We start from the raw sequence: 23,807 nt of genomic DNA, 5'->3' as shown, positions 1-23,807 counted from the left end.
ACATGCCAGGATCCATGTCATCTCGCTCCCTGCGATGGCACCAACTTAGTCCGGGACATCCTCTCTCTGCTGGAGCCACGGTGGTCCCCATGATCCCCGGCTTTCCGTCGGGGCCTCCCCTTCGCAGCCCGCCCTTCACCCAGCAGCTGGCGTCATACTTTTGCAGACCACGAGTTCTCGGCTCTGGTAACCACTTAGAATCACCCGGTAGCGGCGGTGTCCAGCGCCGCACTCTGAGACACGCCAGTTGGAACGAAGGAGTGCTCGGTGGCCCTGGGGATAGGGAAGCGAGGAAGGCGCGGTTCCGGGTGGGGAGCCGAGGTGCGGACGACGGCTGGGCCTAGCGGACCGCCCCGGGGAGGGCGCGGGTTCTTACCGGGGCGGGAGAACCGCGCCCCGACCCAGGCGAAGGCGCCAGCGCCGCGGGCCGAATTCCCGCGCAGCCTCCGCGCTAGGGCCCAGCCCGGCCTCGTGGCTCCCGGACCGGGCCGCGCGCCCGCCCGGCCGCGCGCCGGGAACGCGCTCTAACGCGCGGCGCGCCGGGCCTTTGGCGCTTCCGGTGGCGGCGGAGGCGGCGCAGAGCGGCGCGGGCGGCGGCGGCGGCGAGTCGCAGGTGCGGCCCGGCGGGCGGGGGGCTCGCGGGAGGGGCGGAGGCACGGCGCGGGCGGGGGGACCCGGTGCGCTCGGAGTCGGAAGCCCCTCCGCGGGGCCTGGGACGCCTCGGGACCGGGGTCCCTACCCCTTGGGGACTCTGCCGTTGGCTGCCTGGCTGCCCCCATCACCAGCATCCCGGGACCCCGGGGTCCCGCGGTGGTGGCTCTCACCCCCAGTGGGAAGGGGCTCCTCTGTCCACACCCTGCCCTGCTGTCCCCCGCGACGGCGTGACGAAACTCTCCGCTGGAGGCGCCCAAGATGGCTGCCACGAGGACAGGCCACCACGGGGTGGGCGCGAGCCATTGCTAGGTGACCAGGTGGCCGACCCCTGTGCCCTTCACGCTCTTGGCTTTTGGCCTCTCCTCCTGGCGCGGGACGGGTTCGGTGGTCGGCAAGGAGACCACCGGCCTCTGCCCTGGAGCTCAGTCTGATGGGGAGACACGTGCTGAGAAGTGGATTCTTGGAGTTGTAGGGTCCCCTGGGCACCTTGCACTTGTGCACTTTTCTCTTTATCTTTGCCACGTGTCGCTGGGCTCTAACCTTCCCAGAGTGTCAATTACCACCATATCTAGGAACGTGCGCCAGGGAATTTAGATCCCTCTACTTTGACATACTTCCAGCCCTCCGAGGTAGTTTGCACAGCTGGCCTCAGAGTTCTAACTTGGGTGCTACCTCCTCAAAGGTGTGCTCCCTTGGAATGCTGCTTAAAACTGCCCCCTCCCAAACCCTTTTTACCCCTGTGCTTTTTCTGTAACAGCATCTGCCAATAGTTGAAATAAACTTGTTATATTTGTGGTATGTTCTCTTTGCCAACAGGGCCTGTGCTGGTCTAGCTTAACCTGTCTCCCCCACTGCCTCCTACCAAGCAATTGCTTCTGCCAAGTAGGTCCTCAGTGAGCCCTTGCTGAGTGCTGGTATGCAAAAGCCCAGCTTGGCTGCACTGCAGGGTTCCAGCACTTAACCAGTTCTGGGGCAGCTGCCTTCTGAGCCCTGTGGCTCTTTCTTTATACTCTTCTCATGGTTCTCATCCCTTGTCTGCCTTACCTTCTCAGTTCTGACTTGGCTGCCTCTGGACTTTGTCTTCTCTGTCCATCCCTGTTTGGTTGAGCCAGGGTAGGGGGGCATGGACAGTATTAGGATGCAGGTGCAGAGGGGCCTTTCCTTCCGCTCTTCCGGCTTTGCACTCAGATTGATAAAGGAGAGAGAATTGTTGAGGAGGATGGGGGGAGGCCCTACTGAGAAGTTCGAGGACCCCCAACAGGACCTTTGTTCTCTCAGGACTGCAGGTGCCTCATTTGCAAAACAGATAGTGTTTGGAAAGAAGAATCTGTCAGTTGCCCTCTACTCTAATGTAGGATTGCTCTAAGTGTGTATTCAGGGTCCCATGGAGGGAGCAGGCCCTTAGGCCACAGGGATGGGGGAAGAGACAGCAGTGGTTGCAGATGTCAGAGAGGAACTGCCCAGTGAGGGGCGGCCCTCCTGCAGAACTGTGAGATGCCCAGAGTGCTCTTAATGTTTTGTGAACTCTTCTTGTGGTCCCCTGGGGATGGGCACAGAAAAGTACCAGCTTGGAAGGAACAGCTCTTTCTCTCTCGTGGTCTTTGGTATATCGAATTTTTGAGTTGAATCTTTGGGCATTAGAACATTCAGCTGGATACTGAAAATAGTTTGTTAGCCCTTTATCATTTTTACTGACTGGTGCCCTGTCTCAAATGGAGGTTAATTCATTTATTTTTTTAAATGGACAAGAACTTTACCTGTCCTAAGATAGTGCTTCAGCAACTCAAACTAAAGTTGATCTTGACTAAAATATGAACATTAATTGTCCAATGGATGTTTCAAAGGCAATGAAAGATGAGAGCCACGTGGAGGGGGGGTAGTCCGAGAGGCAGTAATTCTCATGCCTCCCTGATTCCAGGCAGGCCCCTGTCTCCATGCAGCGCAATCCCTGGAGCAGGGAAGAGATGCAGCATAGATTTCTTGCTAAGTGGAAATGCTCTTTGACCTAATCCAATTCCTGGCCTGCGATTCACTTTCTATCATTTAATCTCCTGCGTGGCCACACCCAGGGGGAAGGAATGCCCATACAGATGACCTGCAAAGCCAAACAGAAATTAATAGATTACTTGTTAGGTTCCTTGAGTTGTTGTGACTGTCCTCTGCTGATACATCACCTCTAAACTCCAAAGGATCAAGACTTTGGTACAAAGTCAGAATTGCCACTCTAGACTGTGTTGTTTTGAGCATGGAACTTAATTTCTCCGAGCAACTGTGTAAAATAGAGGAAATATCCTAGAAGTTTGTAAATGAGGACTTGGCAGTCTGATAATGCATGAAAAGCTCTGTGTCTGAAACATGATTGACCTTCAGTCTTGACCCCCAGACAGTGGACAACAGTGACCTTGGTAGATGGTTTTGCACCTGCCTGTCCCCAACTAAACAAACTGAGCAATAGACTGTTTCTTAAATGCTTCAAAGTACAGTAGTTTTGCCAGGTATAGTGGCATGTACCTGTAACCTCCAACAGCTGGAGGTGCGGGGAGGAATGAGGCAGGAAGGAGTACTGCAAGTTCAAGGCCAGCCTCAGCAATTTAGCAAGTCTCTCAGCAGCTTAGTGAGAACTTGTCTCAAAATAAAAAAATAAATAAGCATGGGGAATATAGTTCAGTGGTAAAGTGTCTCTGGGTTCAATCCCCAGTACCACCACCACAAAAAAAAAAAAAAAAAAAAAAAAAAAAACCCACAGTAATTTTAACCAACAACAAGTTTCCAGTTTAATGACCTGGTTGTTGTTGTTGTTAATCTTTAGCCAAGGTTAAAGGTCTTTGTGACTAATTCCCTCAGAAAGCACATTCCCTGGTAACCCGTTTTCTGTGTGATTTTGGAAAATTAGTTTTATCCCTGTGGTTACAGGTTTCCTTGGCAGGTAGCTAAAAACTTGAAATGCAGCTTATGTAGGAGGAGATTATTTTCCCTAGTCTTTTCTGATCACCTCTGGGAAGCTGGGCAGCAAGCGGCATTCCCCACAGCCCTGGCATTTGGGGGCAAGGCTGCCACCAGGGTGGATGGGAGCTTCCATCTCCAGGAAGCGCCTTGCTCGGAGCTTTACCTTTGCTAGAGATCATTCAGCCCTCCTGCACACCTCAGCTTCACAGTCCGGCCAGCTGCAAGCCTACTCCCTTCTCATTCTGTTGATGAGAAACCTGACGCCCAGGGATGTGCAGCAGCTCACCCAGTAATGTGCCCAGAAAGGGAGTGGCATCAGGCCTCGGGTCTGTTTTAGTCCAGTCTCCATTCCCCAGGTATCAGGGTCGATTCTCAGGAGGGGCCCAGGGAGCCGGCCAGAAGGAATAGGCTCAGCGTCCAGCACGAGCAGCCCTGGAGGCAGAAGTGCTGGGGCTGCCCGGCAGGACCACAGCCTGTCCAGCCTGGGCTGCCCTGTGTCTTCTCACAAGGCCTGTGGACACTGCAGGGCGGCAGGCCTGCTTCCTCAGGTTAAGAGGTTTCCACGTTTATGTTCTTTCCATCTCGAGTCTCCTGGGCTTACTGATCCTAGGCTGCTTAAGAATTGGATTCACCTCTGTTCTGCAGAATCACATCCCTAAGAGAATGCTTTCCTAAGTCACCGACACTTTTCAAGGGAGCAGGGGTCGCCAGCCAGCTGTCCTCTGTCACAGGGGTGGTGGTGACGCTTAGGCACTGGAGTGAGTGACTGGTAATGGCGAGGCTATTAGTAGGCCATTCCTAAGCTGTGGATAAAGATGCATATACTGGAGCCATTGGTTAAAGTGTGTGGGGCTCCGAGTAGTTGGGGAGTTAAAATTTGAACTCAGATTCATGGTCTCCACAAGCACAGGCTCATGACCACTACCCAAGTAGCTCTTCAACACCCTCTCACCCCTCCATCCAGGGTGTCTAAGTGACATAACTGGTGGCCAGCTTTGGAACCATGTGGCTTGGAGCCAGTAACTCAAGCTAAGCCAGCCCACGGGTTGCTCTGTCAGCTTCAGATGGTCCTAACTGGGGCAGTGTTCTCCAGAGGGTGTGCGTTCATGTGGCAGAAGGTGCCCCTGTGCCGGGCCACAGGCTGGTCCTCTGCCTACACTGCTGTGAGATCCCGACAGTATCAGGCAAGGCGTATATCCTGGAAGAGAGGCAGGGTGCCCCACAGAATGGAGACAGTTTAAATAGCACCTTCAGGAAGATGGACTTAGCCAACATTTCCAGTGGCCCCATAGCATGTGACCTATCGTGACCACAGAATCTTCCTTATGCCACTCATTTTGGTTTTCCTGTAACTGGAGCTCGTGCAAATTTCAAAGCAAGTTTAGTCCATTGATATGGATATTTTTTAAAAGGTTTTCAATACAGTTTGCCCAGGTTAGCAATCTAGTAACTCAGTTAAAGACTTTCTCAGCAGAGTTGGAGGCTGCCCATGTGTACTAAGTAAGCTTTATGAAGGTGTCTGCAGATGCCTTGGGGAAATAGAACGAGGCTGTATTTTGCGGACTGTGTTTGCTTTCCTGACTTACTGCCTGTTGCATCTTGACATCTTTCCAATTGCGGGACTGGACAAGTGGTTTCAGTTTCCTTTGAAGAGTTCACTCTCTCAACAACACATAAGATAATCTATTGGCTTATCTTAATACAACATAATGCTGCAATCATTCATGGTTCCAAATAGCTGATATCGTTAGTTCATTGTGAGCCTGTCTTAGAGTAAGCAATTAGGAGATGTTAATGGTCATTAGTAGGAAAGTAACTTAAAATCACCTTGCTTCAAGTGGCGTCAGCCAACCACAAGAATTTTTTAGTCCCATTTTTTCCTCTCTCATAAAAATTTTAATACCTTTACAATCCCAATTTTTCTTTAAAAATCACCCGTGAAGGAGATCCTGGAGTCACATTTCCCAGCTCAGCTGGTCAGGCGTCCATGGAAAAGATGGGTCACTTCACGTCTCCCCACCGCCGTTCCATCTGATGTCTCTGTTGCCAGTTGGACCTGGATGGCTTCCACCGCTCCTCTATGCCTCCCATTCCACTTTATTTTCAGACCATAAAAATGAATTTTGGAGCATCGGTAATCTGCCAACAGGGAGTGTGAACCGTAGCATTTGGTGGTTGGTGGCTGCAGTTCTTCCGCCAGCTGGCCACTGGCTAGCAGATCCCTCCACTGGGCCTCTTTGCTTAGCTCCCCTGTGGAAGGTGGCATTGCACTGTTTCTGGGGGTCTCCTTTGCAGCCGCTCCGAGTGCCTGGAGACACCATTTCAGCAGAGCTGCCCAACTGCCACAGCCTCAGGAAGACATGGCAAAGAGAACATTCTCTCTCCACTGCGTCCTGGTCCTGCATGCCATCTGCAGAGCTGGTGGGCTCACGTACACCATATTCTTGAACGTTCTCTGGCATTGTGTGCAACCTGCCCTTAGAGGTGTGGTATTTTTCATTATCTTTGCCACATTTGCAGTTGGAAAAGATGTACCTTGTTCTCTAAAACCTTTTCTAACCAATTGTTTGTGGCTTTGTAACAAGACCACTCCTTCCCTGTTGTCCTGGGCAGAGGTACCACCTTTACCCCTCTACCAGGGTGTTACCTCTTCCTGACCCATTAGTCCCCGCTGTTTGCCCATGTTCTAAATTCTAAAGAGAAGCCCACCTGCTATGATGGTAGTTGTGCTGCTTACTTTCTCTAGACTTGAGAACCGAAAACACCTGGTGGCCTATAGACTACCCCTCCGTTTCCTTAGTTCCTTGCATCAACCAACATGAAGCATGTTCGACTTGCAGAGAGCTGTGTCTGCCTAAAGAGCCACTGGAGCTAGCTGGAAGGGCGTGGTCCCTCTCTATGCTCTCTAAAGAGGAAAGGGAGGTATGTGTCTAGACCACAGAGGCCCTGCTCAGCACACAGCCTTCCCACCTGCCCCTCCTCTCCATCCTATAAGAGCCCTTTGCACCCCCAGCCCCCCAAGATGGAGCTTTGAGGAGATAAGCCCTCCATCTCAATCAGAGCCCCCGCTGGGCCGGACCTGGTTCCTTCCTGCCAGCACCTGGCTCCCGCATACTGACCATCGAGCAGCAGAGGGCAGTCTGGCAGCTGCTGTCTGCAGCTCCCCGTGAGGGTGTGCAGCCTGAGGGTTCACTTCAGTGTCACGGGCAGGTCTTCCTAGTTAAGATGTGTCTGCTGTGGACCCTCAGAATGTGCTGCCATGGACATGTCAGAACCTCACAGCTGGTGGCACTTAAGAGCACTTCTCTAAGAAGACTTTGATCTTCCAGTGCCAGCCTCAGTGCCCAGACCCTCTACCAGCCAGAGGGTGCTTAGCACACTGCCAGCTGACCAGATGGGCAGGAGGAAGGGGGCATGCTGCATGTCCTGAGGGGCAGCCAACACTGCCGCCTGTCCCTTGTCAGCATCCAACCAAGTGGAGCTGCCAGGGCCCTACCACGGGAGACCCCAGCCTCACTTTGGGGTCCTCTCCTCCGTCTGTGCTTTGTGCCTTGGGGTCCCAAGCCTAAGAGCCACTCCCTGCCCCACGTGTGCTGCCTGGGCCCCACTGACTATCGTGAAATAGGGCAAGTTAATAAAAAGGCAGGAGAGCTGGTGATGAAAACCGACTTATTTGGCGTGGAGAAAGGGAAACTGTGTGCTTGAAGGCGTAACTTCATGAGTGAAAAAGGCCTATCTAATTGAAGCGTGAGGTCATAGCTAATTAAGATTCTATCTGGTTGGAGATCAGCTGATTCTGTAGGAATGCTAGCATGGCTTTCCTGATTGTTCTCCCAGTTCCAAGGCTGGGGCACAAGGGATTAGGTATTTCTCGTGCCAGTATGGTGTCATGTGGAATTCTTTTTTGTTTGTTTTCAGTTCTGGGGATTGAATCCAGGATGCTGTGTCATTGAGCTAGAGAGGGTCTGTCTAAGTTGCCCAGGCTGGCCTTGAACTTGGGTCCTCCTGCCTCAGGACCTAGGGATTGCACCACACCTGGCTTAGAGTCCTTTTAAGTTGGTGAAATGGTGCTGTATTTTTTCCTAGTGCTTTTAACAAATGACCGCAAATTTGTTAGCTTAAAAAAGACAAAATGCCTCTTAGTGCTCTGGAGGCCAGTTGTCCAGACTGGGCAGGACCGCCTAAAATCTGCCCTCAGGAGCGTTCCTGTCTGTCTTCTCTGGCTCCCAGGGGCCACCTGCACTGCTTGGCTCGTCACCTCGTACAACATCAGCCCCCTTGCCTGTCCTTCTCCGTATGTGGCTCTGTAATTGCCTTGGGGCCACCTGAGTACTCAGGATAATCTCCTCCTCAGGATCCTGGGCTAAGTCCCTCCAGGTGTAAAGTAGCATCTTCTCAGTCTCCAGGCGTTATTCTGCCCATCACAAGTTCAAGGCCAGCAATGAGACTTTCCAGTGTCAGAACTTAGGTGGGTTAACCTGGAGTCGAAGACCAGCAGTTAGATCCAGCTCCCTGCCTCCTCCCTTGCTGGGCAGGTGAGGGGTGGCCATGAGTGTCGTTTCAGAATCTTGTTTTCCTCATCTGTAAAATGTGCACAGTGAGAATTTAGTTAAAAGGGAAGAAGGATTACTTGGTGCTTGATTTTTCTGGGAAAACTAAGGATCAGCTGCCCCTGGCAGGCATCCCAGTTGGTTCAAGATTGGGGGAGCGGGGAGGGGGGGGCGCCAGGATGTAGGACGGAAACTGCTCACAGCTCACGCACGCCCAGACTGTGCCCGTGCTCCTGGGAGAAGGGGTAGTGCTTGTCTTTTGGGAGGCTGTGTGGGTTTCCGCTGAATCCAGAACCACTGTCTGTGCCAGGGGGTTAGCAGGAACGCACAGGCCCCAGGCAGGGACAGGGAGACCCCAGCATCTCTCCACACTCACTGCCACCATTGCTTAGGATTCTTAGAAGTTGCGAAGGCAGCTGTCTTCACAGTGTCCTGTCTGCCATACTGGCCCCTGGGGAGGGGTGGCACCCCTCCTTACTATCCCAGAACAAAGTAATGGTCACCAAGAGCTCTTTGGCACAAGGTTACTAAGAGCTCATCACTCCTGCCTTGCAGGACGCTACGCCCCTGGCCTCCCACCCGGCCACCTTTGTTCAGGCTTTTTCCTGACCTTCATAGCGCAGCCCTTAGTCCCTTTGCTTCTGCCATCTGCCTCTGCCGCCTCCTCCCGCTCACCACTCCTCCTGCTGACCGCCACCCTGAACTCTGACTCCACGTTCCACTGCCTGGGTGCCCCACTTGGGTGCCCTTCGGCACCTCACATTTAGCACATTCGAGTCTGAACTTCCCATTTTCCCTCCCAGGCTCGCTGTTCCTCCAGTGGTTCCACCGGAATCGTTGGAAGTCCTGCCTTTCCTGCTCCCACAGCCCACGCGCCAAGCTGTCGGAAGGCCTGTTGGCTCCTTCAGCAGAACGTCTGGCATCCAAGCCCTCCAGTGGCTTCCCTGCCGCACCCCAGCCAGCGCGGCTCCTGGGTGGCTGTCACCTCACCACTGCTCCATCTGCTCCTTTCTGGCTCCCCACCTCCCCACACAGCACCAGAGAGGCCCTGCTGAATTCTAAGTCAGGTGACTTCATTCCTCTGATCAGAAGGCAAAGGCCTCCCACCGGCTGACCCCAGCCCCGCCCTCCCCTGGCCTCCCTCCCTCCCTCCCTCCCTCCTCCCTTCCTCTCTCCCTCCCTCCTCCCTCCCCTGATCCTCTCCTTCCCCCTCTCTCTGTGTGTCTTTGTCTCTTTCTCTCTCCCTCCCTCCCTCTCCCTCTCCCCTCTCTTCCCTCTTCCTCACCTCCCCCAAGATAAGCCTTCTTGCTATTCTTTAAAAACACTGGACATGTGCCTGCCTCAGGGCCTTTGCAAGGTCCATTCCCTCTTCCTGGATGCTCTTCCCCCAGATGCCCACAGGATTCAGTTCCTCCCAGCCCTCTCTCTCGCTCCAGTGCTGTTTCCCAGCCAGCCCTGCTCTGGCTGCCCTGCTGAACGTGCGGCGGCCTACCATCCTGGGATCCTTCAAGTCCACTCTGTTTTTTCCCAAACCGCAGGCACCTTCCACTGTGAGGAGTAACCTTCTTCTCTCTGCCTCTCATTCCCCCTTCCCCCAGGGGGAGCCCAGTGGCCCCTCTGCTGGGGCAGGAAGTGTCTTCCTTGTTCTCTGACGTAGCTGAAGAACCTGTCACACAGTCGGAGAGCAGCCCGCGGGCACAAAGATGGCTGCACTTTGTAGCCCTTACAGAAAACCAAGGCCAACAGACTTTTCCTGCAAAGAATTTCTTCTGTCCATTATTTAAATTTAAAATTGAAATTTTAAAATTATTTAAATTAAAGGGAGGGAACTAAACCTTTTGTGGGCTCATTAAAAAATGGGAGGAAGTTGTGCCAGGTTTTGTGTTCTATTCAGTCCTGTGATGATGTTTGGCATTTTTTGATGACACATCAGGACGAAACAGATTTCGCACCATACACGTCATTATAAGTTCCAAGTATGGCCTACGGGAGCCAGAGTGTGAGTTGTCACAGGTCGATCACGAGGTCCAACTGCTGGAAATTAGCCTCGAGCACTTTAAACAACACTTTGACAGAGCCATTTGATGTCTACTGACTCTAATAATAAAACTTGGGGCTCTAATTTTTTACTTAATTGTCTTCATTTCTCTCAAAATTCCTTTTCTTTTCTTTTTTTTTACAAAAATACTGTCCCTGATGGGATTTGGGAATTAGAAAAACAAAGCTGCCCTCCCCACCTAGATAAATGGATGTTGAGGTTGACTGATGAAGCTGAGGAGGGATAACAACCCAGGGTATCCTGAGAGCTTCTCGACTTTCCTGCATCATCTCCTGGCTCTCAGGGTCATCCGCTCCTAAGATACTTTTTTCTTGTTTTTCCAAGCAGTAGAAACCTCTTTCCAAATAACCCTTGTGAGAAGACACAGGGGTGGAAGGCAGGAGGAGGGACCTGCTCCCACTGAGCCCATGTGTCCCTGTGTTTCTGCTCATCACCTGGTCAGCCCAGACCAGCAGGAGTAAGCTGTGGGCCTCGAGGTCCTCCTGACTGGCTGGCTGCACTGTGACTGCAGCGTGGACCTACATCCCTGTGTCCTTGGAAACTGCTGAGTTAAGGTAGACTGGGAATGCTGGGTCCACAAGTCCCCTCACCTGAGCTGCCCGGGGCTGGAGAGCCACTCCCCACTCTGTGCCAGGGTGGAGACTTTCACTCCTCCTGTTGAGATTCCAAGGAGCAAAGTTTCTGATCCTGTGGAGACAAAGAACCAGGTTTCTCCACGAGATAAGAAAGCAGTGGTTACTCAGCAGAGGGAGCCATGTGGCACGCCTTAGCTACCTTGCGGCCTCGGAGGAAGGTAATCCCAGCAGCTTCGCAGCTGGCTTTCTCTGGGACCCAGCAGCCTGGACAGGGGCAGGCCTGACTTCTGCTTTGTCACTGTCCCTGCTGCTACTGTAATGCCAAGGCGGCTTCACATTCTCTAGGTTCCTCCCCGCTGTGGCCCTAACTAGCCTTCTCAGTCTTGATCCAGTGGGCCACAGAACGTGTTGGAGATTCTATCAAATCCTACAGTGCATCTGACTTTTTTTTCCCCTGAGATGATGGGGATTGAATCCAGAGGCACTGCACCACTCAGCCATATCCCCAGCCCTTTTATTTTCAAGACAGTATTTCCCTAAATTGCCCAGGCTGGCTTCACACTGTGTTCTTCCTCCCTCAGCCTCCTAAGTCACTGGGATTGCAGACATCTTAACATACTTAGGAGCTTATAAAGCTCTGAAGAAGTAACTTAATGAACAATGACCTAAGAAAGAGAGCTCTGATCTGAACAGGTATTACACATGGAAATAGAAATGGGTACAGGAAAGCAGTGGTTTGAAGCCCTCCGAGTGGGTAGGTCCTTCTACCTGTTAACATCAGACTTCAAGGTCAAGTTTAAGATCATCAGTCAGGGGAAGAAATTCTCAGACAAGAGTGCAGCGTCACATATAATGGTGGAAAACTGAGGCAGCATCAAGATTAAAGGTGTTACTTCAAATGATTATTTAATGGCATAGAAGTTGTCATGAACTAAATGATATTAAAGTATTAAGTTATTATGTCAATCTCTATGATAATGTGTCCAGAAGATGTCTGCAAGGAAGTGAATGGGAACATGCACGGTGCTTACTTCTGAGAAGCTCGGCTGTGGGCGATTTTGTTTCTTTATTCTTTATTTTCTATAACAAGCTTGTATTTTTCAGAATGCTACAATAAGCATGTCCTACCACACACAGTGCAGTTCTAAAATAAGCATATGTTACTCAGAGAAACGGGTTAATTACTAAGGGGAAAAAGTAACGGTTGCGAGGCTCTGTTTAATAACATCATTTTGCTGTAAATGGCAGAAATGCTGCGAGGGCATCTCAGGCTGCAGCGGGTGCTCTTCTCACTGTGCCCGGTACGTGGAAGAAGGTAACCTGGCACCTTTGATTCTTGTTAGTGGCTCATGTGCTGTACAGGCCAAGTGAACCCGTGTCTTGGCTGGACTCTGACATTTGGCGTCTGTGCTCTCTGCATGCATAGTCACCTCTGCACCCAGGGGCAGAAAGCAGGCAGACCTGGGTGCCTGGCATTTCCAACTCCAGACCTTGTTACTGTGGATATTATTTTAAACCCTTTTGTATTTCTATTTTTCCCTAGTTTTTGGGTTTCCATCAAGTAAGGAGTGGCATAATACTATGTACTTATAAAGAGAAGTGTGTGGAAAATCAGTGACATTTGGTTAAGGTGCATTGAGACTTGGGGACAGAGTCAGCTTTGGTTGAGGTGGCCTCTCTGCCACTTATACCAAAATGATGCTTATAAACAGAAAGAGCCAATCCACCTTGAAGACCAGGTTGAGGATCAAAAGTCTGGGGTGACGGTGGATCTTCTATGGTCTTCTTGCTTTGCAGGCGGGACGATGTCTGGGGAACTGCCATTGCACATCAACATCGAGGAACCTCGATGGGATCAGAGCACGTTTGTGGGGCGAGCCAGTCACTTCTTCACCGTGACGGATCCCAGGAATGTCCTGTTAACGGATGAGCAACTAGAGAACGCAAAGAGAATAGTCCATGATTACAGGTGACGATAGTGACCACGTTTTTGGCTTAATGTGTAAATTGATTAACATATTGGTTGCTTTTAAACCTTCACTTGGTGATCTTGCAGCATTTGTTTCACAATGAAATCCTTTTTACCAAAAATAATCAGGAAGTCTGTTGCACCCCCCTATTGCTGAACCTTAGCTCATAGCAGGGACTCTGGGCAGCCTAAAAATGGGGCACACGTTCCTGCTGCCCATGGTCCCCATCTGTGAGCCCTGACCCACCTCCTTTCTTTTATGGTCATCCCTGGGGCTACAACCACCCACAGTGTCTTCCATTTCTGGACAGAAACAGCATAGTGCAAAAGATACACTGCTGTGAATCAGGGGTGGGTCCTGCTTCGGAGATACAGCGCAGCGGGTGGAAGTCTGTAGGGAGGCATTGGAAGGGGAGCACAGAGCGGGGCTCAGGACTGTGGATCTGGGAGGCGCCCCGTCAGCCAAGTGCCAGGTGTGAGGACAGAGAGTGGCACCTAGGTAGACGCAGGCAGTCCCACAGCACCAGCTCTGAGCCACTGATGCAACCAGCCATGGGCTGAAGATGTCAAAAATAACAAAGGCAAATCCTGCCTCTGTCGCGAACATGTGCAGACCTGTGTTCTCGTCCTCATCCCCTGGATACAGCAGTAAAACCGCTGTTCACCTGGTGTGCATATGGAATCAGGATGGCAGGCTATTAGAGGGGACCTGAAGCAAGCACGTGGGGGTTACAGGGCCGCAGCAGATGCAGCCCCTTTATGTCAGGGGATCGATGTCTGCAGAGTCGGGGCAGCAAGTCTCGAGCTATCCCCAGGGTGCCCAGGAGGAGCTACTCTGAGGCAGCAGTTGGCAATTTTCCCACAAAACGAGGTGAGAAGTGCTCCTGTGGACCAAGAGGGCCCCTGCTCTAGTATGACCCTAGAAAGTCCCCACAAGCTCCTGTGTCCAAGTCTTAGTCCCCAGCCAAATAAGGCTCTTCTCAGAAGAGGGGGAATCCGTGGGAGGTACTAGGATAGGAAGCTAGTCGTGGGAGGCGTGCCCTTGAAGGGGGCTTTGGGACTCCAACCCCTTTCTCTCTGTTTCCCAGCCGCCATGAGGTGAGCAGCCTCCTGCAATACACAGCCCTGCCGTGGTGTCCTCTGTCACCACAGGCCCAAAGCAAGGGGGCCAAGTGACCATGAACCAAGACCCCTGAAGCCATGAGCCAAAATATGTCTTTCTTCTTTCTTAGTTGGTTCTGTCGTATTTTAACCCAGCGACAGAGGCTACCACACTGTTGCATAGTATTCTTAATTTTTTGATTACTTGCTTTTTTTTTTTTTTAACAATTCTTTTAAAAAATATGAAAGTCTCTCTGATCCAGCAGGCCACGTTGGCCGTGGGGAGGAGTGCCAGTCCCTGCTCTAAGGAGGGGCACTAGAAGCTGGCGACAGTGCTGTTAGAAGCCCTGCACCCAAGCCTGCCACTGAGGCCACCTTCAGCTAGGGTTCAAACGCGGCCACCACGGCATCAGAACAGCCAGAGCTTGTGAAAAGCTCTGAACAAGGAGGAAAGGATGACCTCACAGAAGCACAGTTCAGAAACTTGGGGAACGTTCTCTATTCTTGGAGAATCTGGAACAGAAGCCATGAGAAAAGATTAAGGTGCCAAGACCCGTGTGCGGGCTGGGGAGAGGGCAGCAGGAGGATGGCCAAGACCTGGGCACCTCAGAGGCCATTCAAAATTGTCCCTCAAGGCAGCTGTGAAGCTAGCCACAGAAGCGGCACCTTGGACAGGTGGAGTAGGGTCTAGAGTGACCCTGGGTGCTCCCAAGGGTGTGATGAGATGGCCCACTCTCTGTGCAGGGCCAGGGGCAGTGGCCTCAGGCAGCAGTCCATGGCTCAGCATGCCTGGCTGTTCTCACCTCTGGAACGGAAGCCCACCCACCGCCCACAGGTGTGGCTAGTAACACCTGGGGTAGGTGAAGGAGAAAGGGGTGAAGGAGATCACGGAAGGGCGTAGAGGAGGGCGAGTGGAGGTGGGCTGCGTGATGCTCTGAAGGAGGAACCCGGGGCCTCAGGAAGGAAACATCTGCGGATTCAAGAGACCTGCCCCATCTCAAGCAAGGCCAGCTGACGATCTCTTTTATGTCATCTGTAACAAACTTGAAATTTCTACAAGCATCCGTGAAGTGGGTAAAGACAATCCTTAAAATAGCAGGCGAGCCCTGGGCCCTCGGTCAGCCCCTCCCTCTGTGCAGAGTGCCGGTGGGAGGGAGTCTGGCGGGGGCTCTGCACCTACTGTCTTCATCCCAGAGGACAAAAGTGCAGGAGCAGCAAAGGCAGACTCCTCCCCGCTTCTCGAGGGCAGGAAGGGCACGTGGAATAGAAAGGGAGAGGATTCCTGTAGGAAATCAGATGCAGTATGATTCAGGGCCAATAGATAGGAAAGAATGGTTTTGATAAAGTATATAAAAATAGAACTTGATTAAAATACAGTAGTAGTAGGAAATCCTTACACAGCTTTCCTCGTCTTTGACAGGTCCTCGGGGCACATAGCATTTCCTAAACACTCCCTTTAGCCAAAAGTAGAATAGCAAACACAATGAGAAACCACCTGGGAAACCTGGAGAAGTCGAGTCAGAGTGCGCTCTGCCGGCCGGTTTCTCTCTCCACGTCTCTGTGACTCACCAGCGAAGCGTGGCACTGACGGGCCCACCTGCAGCCCGAGAAATCGGAACCACAGCGGAGCAGTGCAGGGAGCAAGCCCATCCGAGCCCTGCACCAGGCCCGCCCGTGCCCTTCCTGCTGCCCACCCGCGCCTCAGCAGCAGGAGAGGCCAACACCATGTTGCCTGCATTCCAGGCGGAGAAGCTGAGGCACAGACTGCAGCTCCTGCTAGAGCTAGACCTGGAACCCGAGGGTCACACCACAGAGTCCCTGCTGCTCGTGGCCACGTAAGCTGGCTTGCAAGGACAGTGGAGGGGACGTCGTTGCTATGAGTCGGAAATTAATAATTTCCAAAAAGCAAGTGAGAGAATTGATTCCTTGATGAATAAGGGAAGGCCAAGCCTCTGGCAAGTCTAACCAATATAAAATAAATACATAGAAGTAGACGAGAGGAACAAGAAAGTTCCCTAAGGAAGAAATAGAGATATTAAAATACAGCCTACCACAGGGTGTAGAGGAACACACCTGCAATCCTAGCAACTTGGGAGGCTGAGAAGGAAGATCACAAGTTCAACGCCAGCCTCAGCAATTTAGCCAGGGCCTAAGCAACTTACGAGACTTCATCTCAAAATAAAACATAAAGGGGCTGGGGATGTGGCCCAGGTGTTGAGCACCTGGGTTTAGTCCCTGGGATCAAAATAAATAAATAAAACCTACTATGGAGCTTTTTTGCTAAAAAGTTTGAAAATCTTAGTGAAATATTTAACGTTTTTAAGTATAAACAACCAAAATTTGTTCAAAAGAAGGGAGGGAAAAAGGGGGGAAGGGTGAGGAAGAGATGAGACAGAACAAATAGAAAAATAAAAAGCAAAACCATCCAAAATCTTTCCCAGGCAACCTGGCTTTGCGGGTGGGAAACGTTTTTTTCTGAGAAGAGCCACTCACCACAGATCACCCAGAAAGTAGGAGGCAAGCTCTTCCTCTTCCATCGACGGGGCCCTAATCCCTGACACACGGGGTTCAAGCAGCAGCTCTGTAATGGTGTCCCTCACAGACAGCCCAGGTGTCAGCTGGCCAGGTGGAGGGCAGCTCCTGGAGCAGTGCCCCCGCTGCCTGTGACAAGGCTGGCCCCACGTCCACAGAGCTCCATCGGTGGACCACAGAGCCCAAACCAGGTGCTCATCGCCACAGGGGCAGCGAAGCTGACAGAACCCAGAGGCCTCTGTGGTGAGACTCTCAGCAGACCAGGAAGAGAAGGGGAGGCCAGGGCCATCACCCATGGTGATGAATGACGAGCTCGCTCCCCTGAGGCTGGGAGCCAACGGAGTCCGTCTCCAGGGCTCTTCCTCAGCTCTGTGCTGGGGCTGCTAGAAGATCAACAGCAAAATTAAAGACAGCAGCGAACGTGACCATCTGTGTAGAAAGAATCCACAAAAAATACAAATACATAAAAACTAGAAGGAGTAAGTTTGTCAAGGTCACAAGACACAAGATCAGTATTTAAAATCAATTTTATTTTCATCTAGTAGCATTTAACAGCTGTAAACTGGAAATAATCAAAATGATGCTATTTCAAAAACAACAAAAATAGTAAATACTTGGAGATTGCATTAACAAAATGTGTAAAATGCCTGTAAAGTCAAAGCACACAACACAGAGATTACGAAAAGGAATCCCTTGGTTGGTTTGTTGTTTACATGAAAAGAGAATACCATGTTCATAGTTTGGAAAACCCCTAATCATTAAAATGTCATTTGTTCCCCAAATTGATGTAGATTCAATGTGGCATCAGAATCCCAGCAGGATTTTTATAGAAATTGCAAGCTGATTTTAAAAGTTTTACATGGAAATACAGAGGACCTAGGTGATTGAATGCAATTTTGAGAAAGAGCAAAGTTGAGGAACTACCCTACCTCATCTCAAGACCTGATGCACTAACAGTAAAAATGCCTACAACTGGTGCAAAGGTAGACACGTAGACTGTCACTCTAGACAGCTTTGTGTTTCTATAACAAAATACCTGAGATGATCAACTTAGAAGGAGAAAAGGTTTATTTGGCTCATAGTTCTGGAGGTTCCAATCCATAACCAGTTGCACCATTTCTTTGGTTGATTGTGTGTGTAGGGGGGGCACACATCCTGGCAGAAGCATGTGGTGGAGTGAAAAATCCCTTGCCACATGGCCAGGGTACAAGAAAAAAAGAAAAGGATGAGAAGGACCCACAGCCCCTTCCAGAGCACGCTCCCAATGCCCTAAAGACCTCCTACCAGGCCCCTCATAGAGAGCCCTCTATTCCCGATAGCAACACCCTGGGGACTGAGCCTTCCACACACGGGCCTTTTGGGGAGGACATTCAGCATTCAAACTGTAGCACAGACCATGAAACAAAATGCCGATTTCTAAATTAGGTCCAAGCTCATACACTGAGTTGATTTTACACCAAGATAATCCACGAGGAAACGTGGCCATGATCAGTGAAAAATCGGGCAGTCCTACAAAGTGAGCGTCCATCCTTCTGTACACCGCAAACCAAAGGCAGCTCATGATGACGATGACCTGAAGAAACATCCAGGCTGACATGGAAAGATCCCTAGAAGAAAACAGAGCTCCTTTGTGGCTTTGGGAATTGTGAAGATTCTCTGGGACTTGAGCACAGGGGGAGGGAAAAAAGGAACGAAACTGTGGAAAAATTGAACTTCCACACCGTAAAAGATTTTCCACGCAGATGACTCCATTTAGAGAGCAAAAGTGCACCTCACAGACTGCACGAAAGGGTTTGCAAAACTTATCTCACAAAGGATTTATACCCAGAAGATGGAAAAAAAAAAAACTCTTTTTGAATATAATAAGATAACACAGTTTGTAAGGTGGGTGATAGATTGCAGCAGACAGAAAACACTTCCCCAAAGTAATGCTGGGAATAGCAAGCCAGCATCTGGGAAGACCTGGAGTGTTACTAGCTGCAGAAAAATGCAGATGAAAGCCAGGAGTGGTCCATCAGCCCGGGGCGAGGCGCTGTCCAACATGCACCAGAAGGAAGAGAAGAGATGACAGGCACAGCTCACAGGCCAGCAGCCCGCCCCACCACAGGGGATGAGCCACCCGAGCAGCACTTCCTGAATGGCTTTGCAGAGGTGCAGCACAGGAGGAGGGGAGGAGAGGAAGGTGGTTTCTATAGTTGGATTTGGAAAAGTTCACATTCCATTCCTGAGGGTGCCACATCCCATAAGTGTACGTCACTTCCATAAGTCCCAAGAAGTCGAGGAGTAGAGAAGCCGTTTAACTTATTTCCCTAAACCTGACGACAGGCCCCTGCTGTTTTCCCCATAACATCTCTCTGAGTCCAAGAGGGCATGTCCCTGGGAGACCACACTGCAGTGTGCTCCATGAAGCTGGGGAACGGCCCCGCGCCTTCCTCTCCATTAGTTTAGAAGCACTGTTGGCAATATCTGCTCTCCAGTTAACAGGGTGTCGGTCAAAACACACTGTAATCACCTATGAAGTTTACAAGATAATTGTAAGGTGTTTCTGGAAGAATAAATAATGAGTGTGATTAAGGCATTTTTTTAAAAAAAGGAAGAATGGGTGAGTTGTCACAGAGCTGGGGCCCTCTGGGAAACTGAGGCAGCACAACGATCCCCTTCAAGCCCCAATCCTTTTGATCCAGTCAAAAAGATTCCAGGCATGTCGCTCAGAAGAACAGGCAATAAAACTTATTGAAAGGATGGAAAAGGCAAAAGGGGATAGTCTCGGGGAGGGAGTGGGTTTTCTCAGAGACAAGAGGGACAGTGTTTCTCCTGCACTCCTGTTTTATTGGGGATCCCAGAGAAGCTTCCAGAGTCCTGCCCAGGCCCACCTCTTGACTTTTGACTGACAGCAGGATGACATCAGATTTTAAGTCCCCACTGCTATGACAACTCTAGGTCATTTGGCCCATGCTGACCAGTTCTAATGGGATTCTTAACTATAAATTGTTACAGACTTTATGGTTAGGAGCAATCCTCATCTCCCTGGGTTCTGGGATTCAGTCTGTGAAAGGGATTACAAAGATCTGCCCATCAGGATAACTTGGGTTCCTCCTTCCAATGTTATTTCTGGCTGCATTTCTCCTGCAGATAACAGGTAGTTTGTTGAGAAATGTTGACAAATCCTGTCCACTTAGGCCAGGCGGGGCTGCAAGTAAATTGCTTCTTGGAATAGAATGTGGGGGTCAGCCCAGTGGGCCCATTTGATAGAATTATTCCCTTAACCTTGTGTTCCCGCCACTGACATCTTTTTTCCCCTGTCAGAGTTGCAGTTGCTTCAGCAACAATCACGATGGACAGATAAGTTAAGATCGTGGGCATTGGTGTCAGAATATGCAGATAAATGGGAACACAGGAGAAGGTCTAGGAAGCAGACCTGATCTTCAGGAAATCTCAGCCCAGAGCAGGCAGCCACCTGGGAGATAAGGTGAAGCAAGGTTCACAGGTTCACATGTTAAGATACATTTTAAGCAAATGAAAAACTAGTGACAAAAGGGAAATCACTGTTCTGAACTGTGGAAAACACAGGTGGACATCTGCACGACTGTATCACGGTCAATCAGACCTTCTAGGCAGAGCCTCACCTACCCCTCCCTGGCCACATAGGAAAGAATCATCCAGGATGGCAGAAAGCACACCCGGGTTAGTGATCCCCCACATATAAAATACACTTTCAAGTTACTTAAATATCAGCACTGCTGCTGTTGCTGCTGATGATGATCAAGACCAAGACATAGCTGAAGCTTTAACATGGTGCACAGCCTTGGTGTCAGCCACCTTGCACATTCCTCTCTAGGCAATCTCACATGCGGGGTGACTCACTTGCCAGGGAACTGTATGTGCTCCTCATCCTTCACAGAGGAAGAAAGTTCAGCAGTTCAGATGCTCACACCAGGGCAGTGGAATCCTACTTTGTTTTAAAATCAGACAGCAGATGCTGTGCACATTTGTTTCCTGAGATTGCTACAATTTACCACCAGCTAAGTGGCTTAAAACTTCAGAAATTCAGCCTCCAGGTTCAGGTGCTCCCTCTGAAGCCTGGAGGGGAGACGGTGTCCTTGCATCTCCCTAAGTCCTGCTGGCTCCAGGCATGCTTTGCTGGCCTTGAGCTGTGGGTACGGGAGCTCCACCTCCTAAAGCACGTGGCCTCCTGGTATGTTGGCACATGGCCATTCCCTAAGGACCCCATTCATTGGACTTAGCAACCACTGTGATCCAGTAGCATTCATCTTAACTAATTTCATCTACAAAGACCCCATTTCCAAATAAGGTCACATCCTATTGTTCCAGGTGGACATGAAATTTGGGGAAAACACTGTTCAACCCAGTAGAGATGACTAATATCTGTAGGCACAGAAGCATTCATAAAATGTTGTTGAATTTAAAAGGTGGTGTTGAAGCAGCAGGTCTGGTGCCCACCTTTACGTAAACACTCAGCATATGGACCCTGGGAGGGAGATTGAAGCTGCTCACCAGGTTGCATTAAGGCTGCAGTGATTTAATCGCTCTGATGAATTCATACATTTTCTGAATTTCTGGCAATGGACAGGTATTCCTTTGACAGAGAGAAGAAATAACAAATGATGTGCCTGACATTTCTTTTACACTAAAGAGTCTTCCTAAGCTAGGTTTCCAAATTACAGGTTTAAAATGAATTAGTGTTCTTGATTGCCATAGCTTTTGTCTAATTGGTTAAAATATTTTAGAGTTTGCAAAGTTCAAACTACATTTTTTAATGTCATTTAAAACAAAGAATATTTCAAAGTTGAATACTTCTCTGGTATACAGTTTTTCAAAAAAAAATTCAAATTACAGATAATTTCAGATGAATATGTTTGAAGTGTTCATTTTAAGCACTTTTTATCCTTTGTGTTTTTAACGTTTTTACTGACAGGGACTGGGGCGTAGCTCAGTGGTGGAGTGTGCCTGGGTTCAGTCCCCTGCGCCAAAAAGGCATAAATATACAAATAAGTCGGTGCCAGCTGAGAACTAAGCTAGCACCGTCGTGGCAGGCAGTTGTGAGCGTGCCGAGGCCTGTGCGGGTGCCGTGTGGACTTGAAGTGAGCCGCCCCGTGTTATTTGTGGTCCTGTCCCTAGACAAGGAGTTGTCCCTCCGGGTCTTACAGAGAACGAGCTGTGGAGAGCCAAGTACGTGTACGAGTCTGCCTTCCACCCTGACACCGGGGAGAAGATGATCCTGATCGGGCGGATGTCGGCCCAGGTGCCCATGAACATGACCATCACTGGGTGCATGATGACCTTCTACAGGTGAGCCATGCCCTGCAGCCAGCTGGCTGCCCCTTTTCCAGAGACCCAGGGCGCCTGTGTTGATCAGTGCATTTTAATTCGTATAAGAATGGTTTCACTGTGGCACAAGCATTCCGCACCCCTCATGTCTTTTTTTTCAAAGTGTATATTTATATGTAAGTGTCTAAAAAATAAATGCTGTTTCCTAAGTATATAGGTGATGAGTGTGTCAATGAATTTGGTTTAGTTATTCAGAAGGATATCAAACAGCATGTTATACTCTACAAATAAATTCTACAAAAATAAAATTTAAAATGATTAAAAATGAAATAGGGGAGCTAGGCACAGTGATGCAGGCTTATAATCCTGTAGCTCAGGAGGCTGAGGCAGGAGGATGGCAAGTTCAAAGCCAGCCTCAGCAACTTAACGAGGCCCTAAGCAACTTCTCAAGACCCTGTCTCAAAGAAAAAAAAAAAAGGACTAAAGTTGTGGCTCAGTGGTTAAACACCCCTAGGTTCAATCTGTGGTACCAACCAAAGTAAATCAATAAAATAAAATAGGGGTATTGTTGCACTGGGGAGAAAAATATGTCATTTCATTTCTAGTTCTATTTGGTGTAAACATTTGACCTCTGCTCAGCAGCAAATCTATCTTTAAGAAACACTTTTAAGATCCATTTTACCTTCTCCCTTGCTAAGTAGCATCTTTTTTGTTGTTCAAAGGGAAGTTGAAGTTTTTCCTAAATCTTAGGCCCAAAAGAAAATAGAATCTAAGAGCAAATTCTCCTTTTAGCCTACTTATATAAATATGGATATAAAATACCTTATGTAGGTGTAAGCACAGGTGCAGGTCAACCTGGACACATAAATGGACACACAGTAGCACATAGGACTGCAGCTATGAGGTGCCAGGACTGCCCAGCCCAAGAGGAGGAACCTGCCGTTTATGGTCCCTCTGTGTCAGGCTCTCTACAGTTTACCTTCATCGCACAGTAAACCTCTGAGCTTGGCAATGAGAAAACTGATCAGAGGACCAAAGCCACCAAACAGGTCCTGAGCCTGTGGCCTGTGCCTCTGCCCCAGCCTTCCTCTCCGCCCCCTCCTCTTGGCGGTCGCTATGCACACACTGACTCCGGCTGTAGCTGGTCCCAGGTGGAGGTGGTGAGGGGTGGTTTGCTCTGTTACAGGACCACACCAGCTGTCCTGTTCTGGCAGTGGATCAACCAGTCCTTCAACGCCATCGTCAATTACACCAACAGAAGTGGAGATGCCCCTCTCACTATGAGGTAAGCTCGCAGGTTCCGCCTCCTCTTGCTTCCCCAGTGCCCATCTGATTAAGTGGTAATACTTTCCTTTTCTTTTTTTTTTTTTTTTTATTGGTTGTTCAAAACATTACATAGCTCTTGACATATCATATTTCATACATTTGATTCAAGTGGGTTATGAACTCCCCCATTTTTACCCCGTATACAGATTGCAGAATCATATTGGTTACACATCCACTTTTTTACATAATGCCATATTAGTAACTGTTGTATAGTAGAGGATAGGAAAGGTAGCAGAATACTTTCCTTTTCAAAAGATGCATTTGTTGGGGTTGGGGTTGTGGCTCAGCTGTAGAGCTCTCGCCTAGCACGGGCTAAAGTCTGGGTTCAATCCTCAGTACCACATAAAAATAAATAAAATGAAGATACATTTTTAAAAATGTTGTTTATGCTGTACAGAAATCTGCATAACATCTTTTAAAGTAGAGTTTCTCCTCCCTCTGGGTCAAAACAGGCCCCCTTCCACCTGCCCTCTCTGTCAGTATTCCTGCTGCTAGTAGCACTGGTAGAATGGCATCTCTCATGCACTCTGGAACTTGGTGCCCCTGTAGAGCACAGGCTGGGGAGCCCTCAGGTCTGACCATTGATAAATGACATGCTCTACTCTCCTAAGTGTGCATGCATCAAAGCCCCCAGCATCAAAGTAGGGAAGTCAACAGTGTGGCCTCTGCAGAAATCAAGGTGGGTCATGGTGGTGTGACCCTGTGCGTGCTTTGTCTCTGGAGCCCAACAGAAAGCAGAGAGTTCACAAGTTTACCTCCTGTTAGAACAAAGAGAGAAACGAGCTAAAGATAGAGGTTGAACAAAA

At 49.8% G+C, this 23,807-nt stretch overlaps 1 protein-coding gene across 7 annotated transcripts in view; it reads left to right on the top strand.

Annotated features, from left to right (window-relative positions):
* The first annotated feature begins 217 nt into the window (after positions 1–217).
* Positions 218–23,807, top strand: part of Sfxn1 (sideroflexin 1) — a 39,453-nt gene continuing 15,863 nt past the window's right edge. For 3 of the 7 annotated variants that reach the window (XM_046453874.1, XM_046453876.1, XM_046453875.1), the window contains exons 1-3: positions 12,582–12,753; positions 21,526–21,696; positions 22,862–22,960. In XM_046453874.1, the coding sequence (XP_046309830.1) occupies positions 12,590–12,753; positions 21,526–21,696; positions 22,862–22,960 (434 nt within the window). In that variant the 5' untranslated portion in view covers positions 12,582–12,589. Of the gene's footprint in view, positions 322–511; positions 614–8,970; positions 9,218–10,979; positions 11,003–12,581; positions 12,754–21,525; positions 21,697–22,861; positions 22,961–23,807 lie in introns of those variants that run through there. The other 4 variants (XM_058582494.1, XM_058582492.1, XM_058582493.1 and 1 more) reach the window with 4 other exon arrangements.

This window comes from Marmota monax, unplaced genomic scaffold (genome assembly GCF_021218885.2).
Source record: "Marmota monax isolate L192 unplaced genomic scaffold, Marmota_monax_Labrador192_F-V1.1 WCK01_AAM20220418_F8-fsc00316, whole genome shotgun sequence".
Classification (NCBI taxonomy): Eukaryota; Metazoa; Chordata; class Mammalia; order Rodentia; family Sciuridae; genus Marmota; species Marmota monax.
This window is presented reverse-complemented; position numbering and strand designations above follow the sequence as displayed.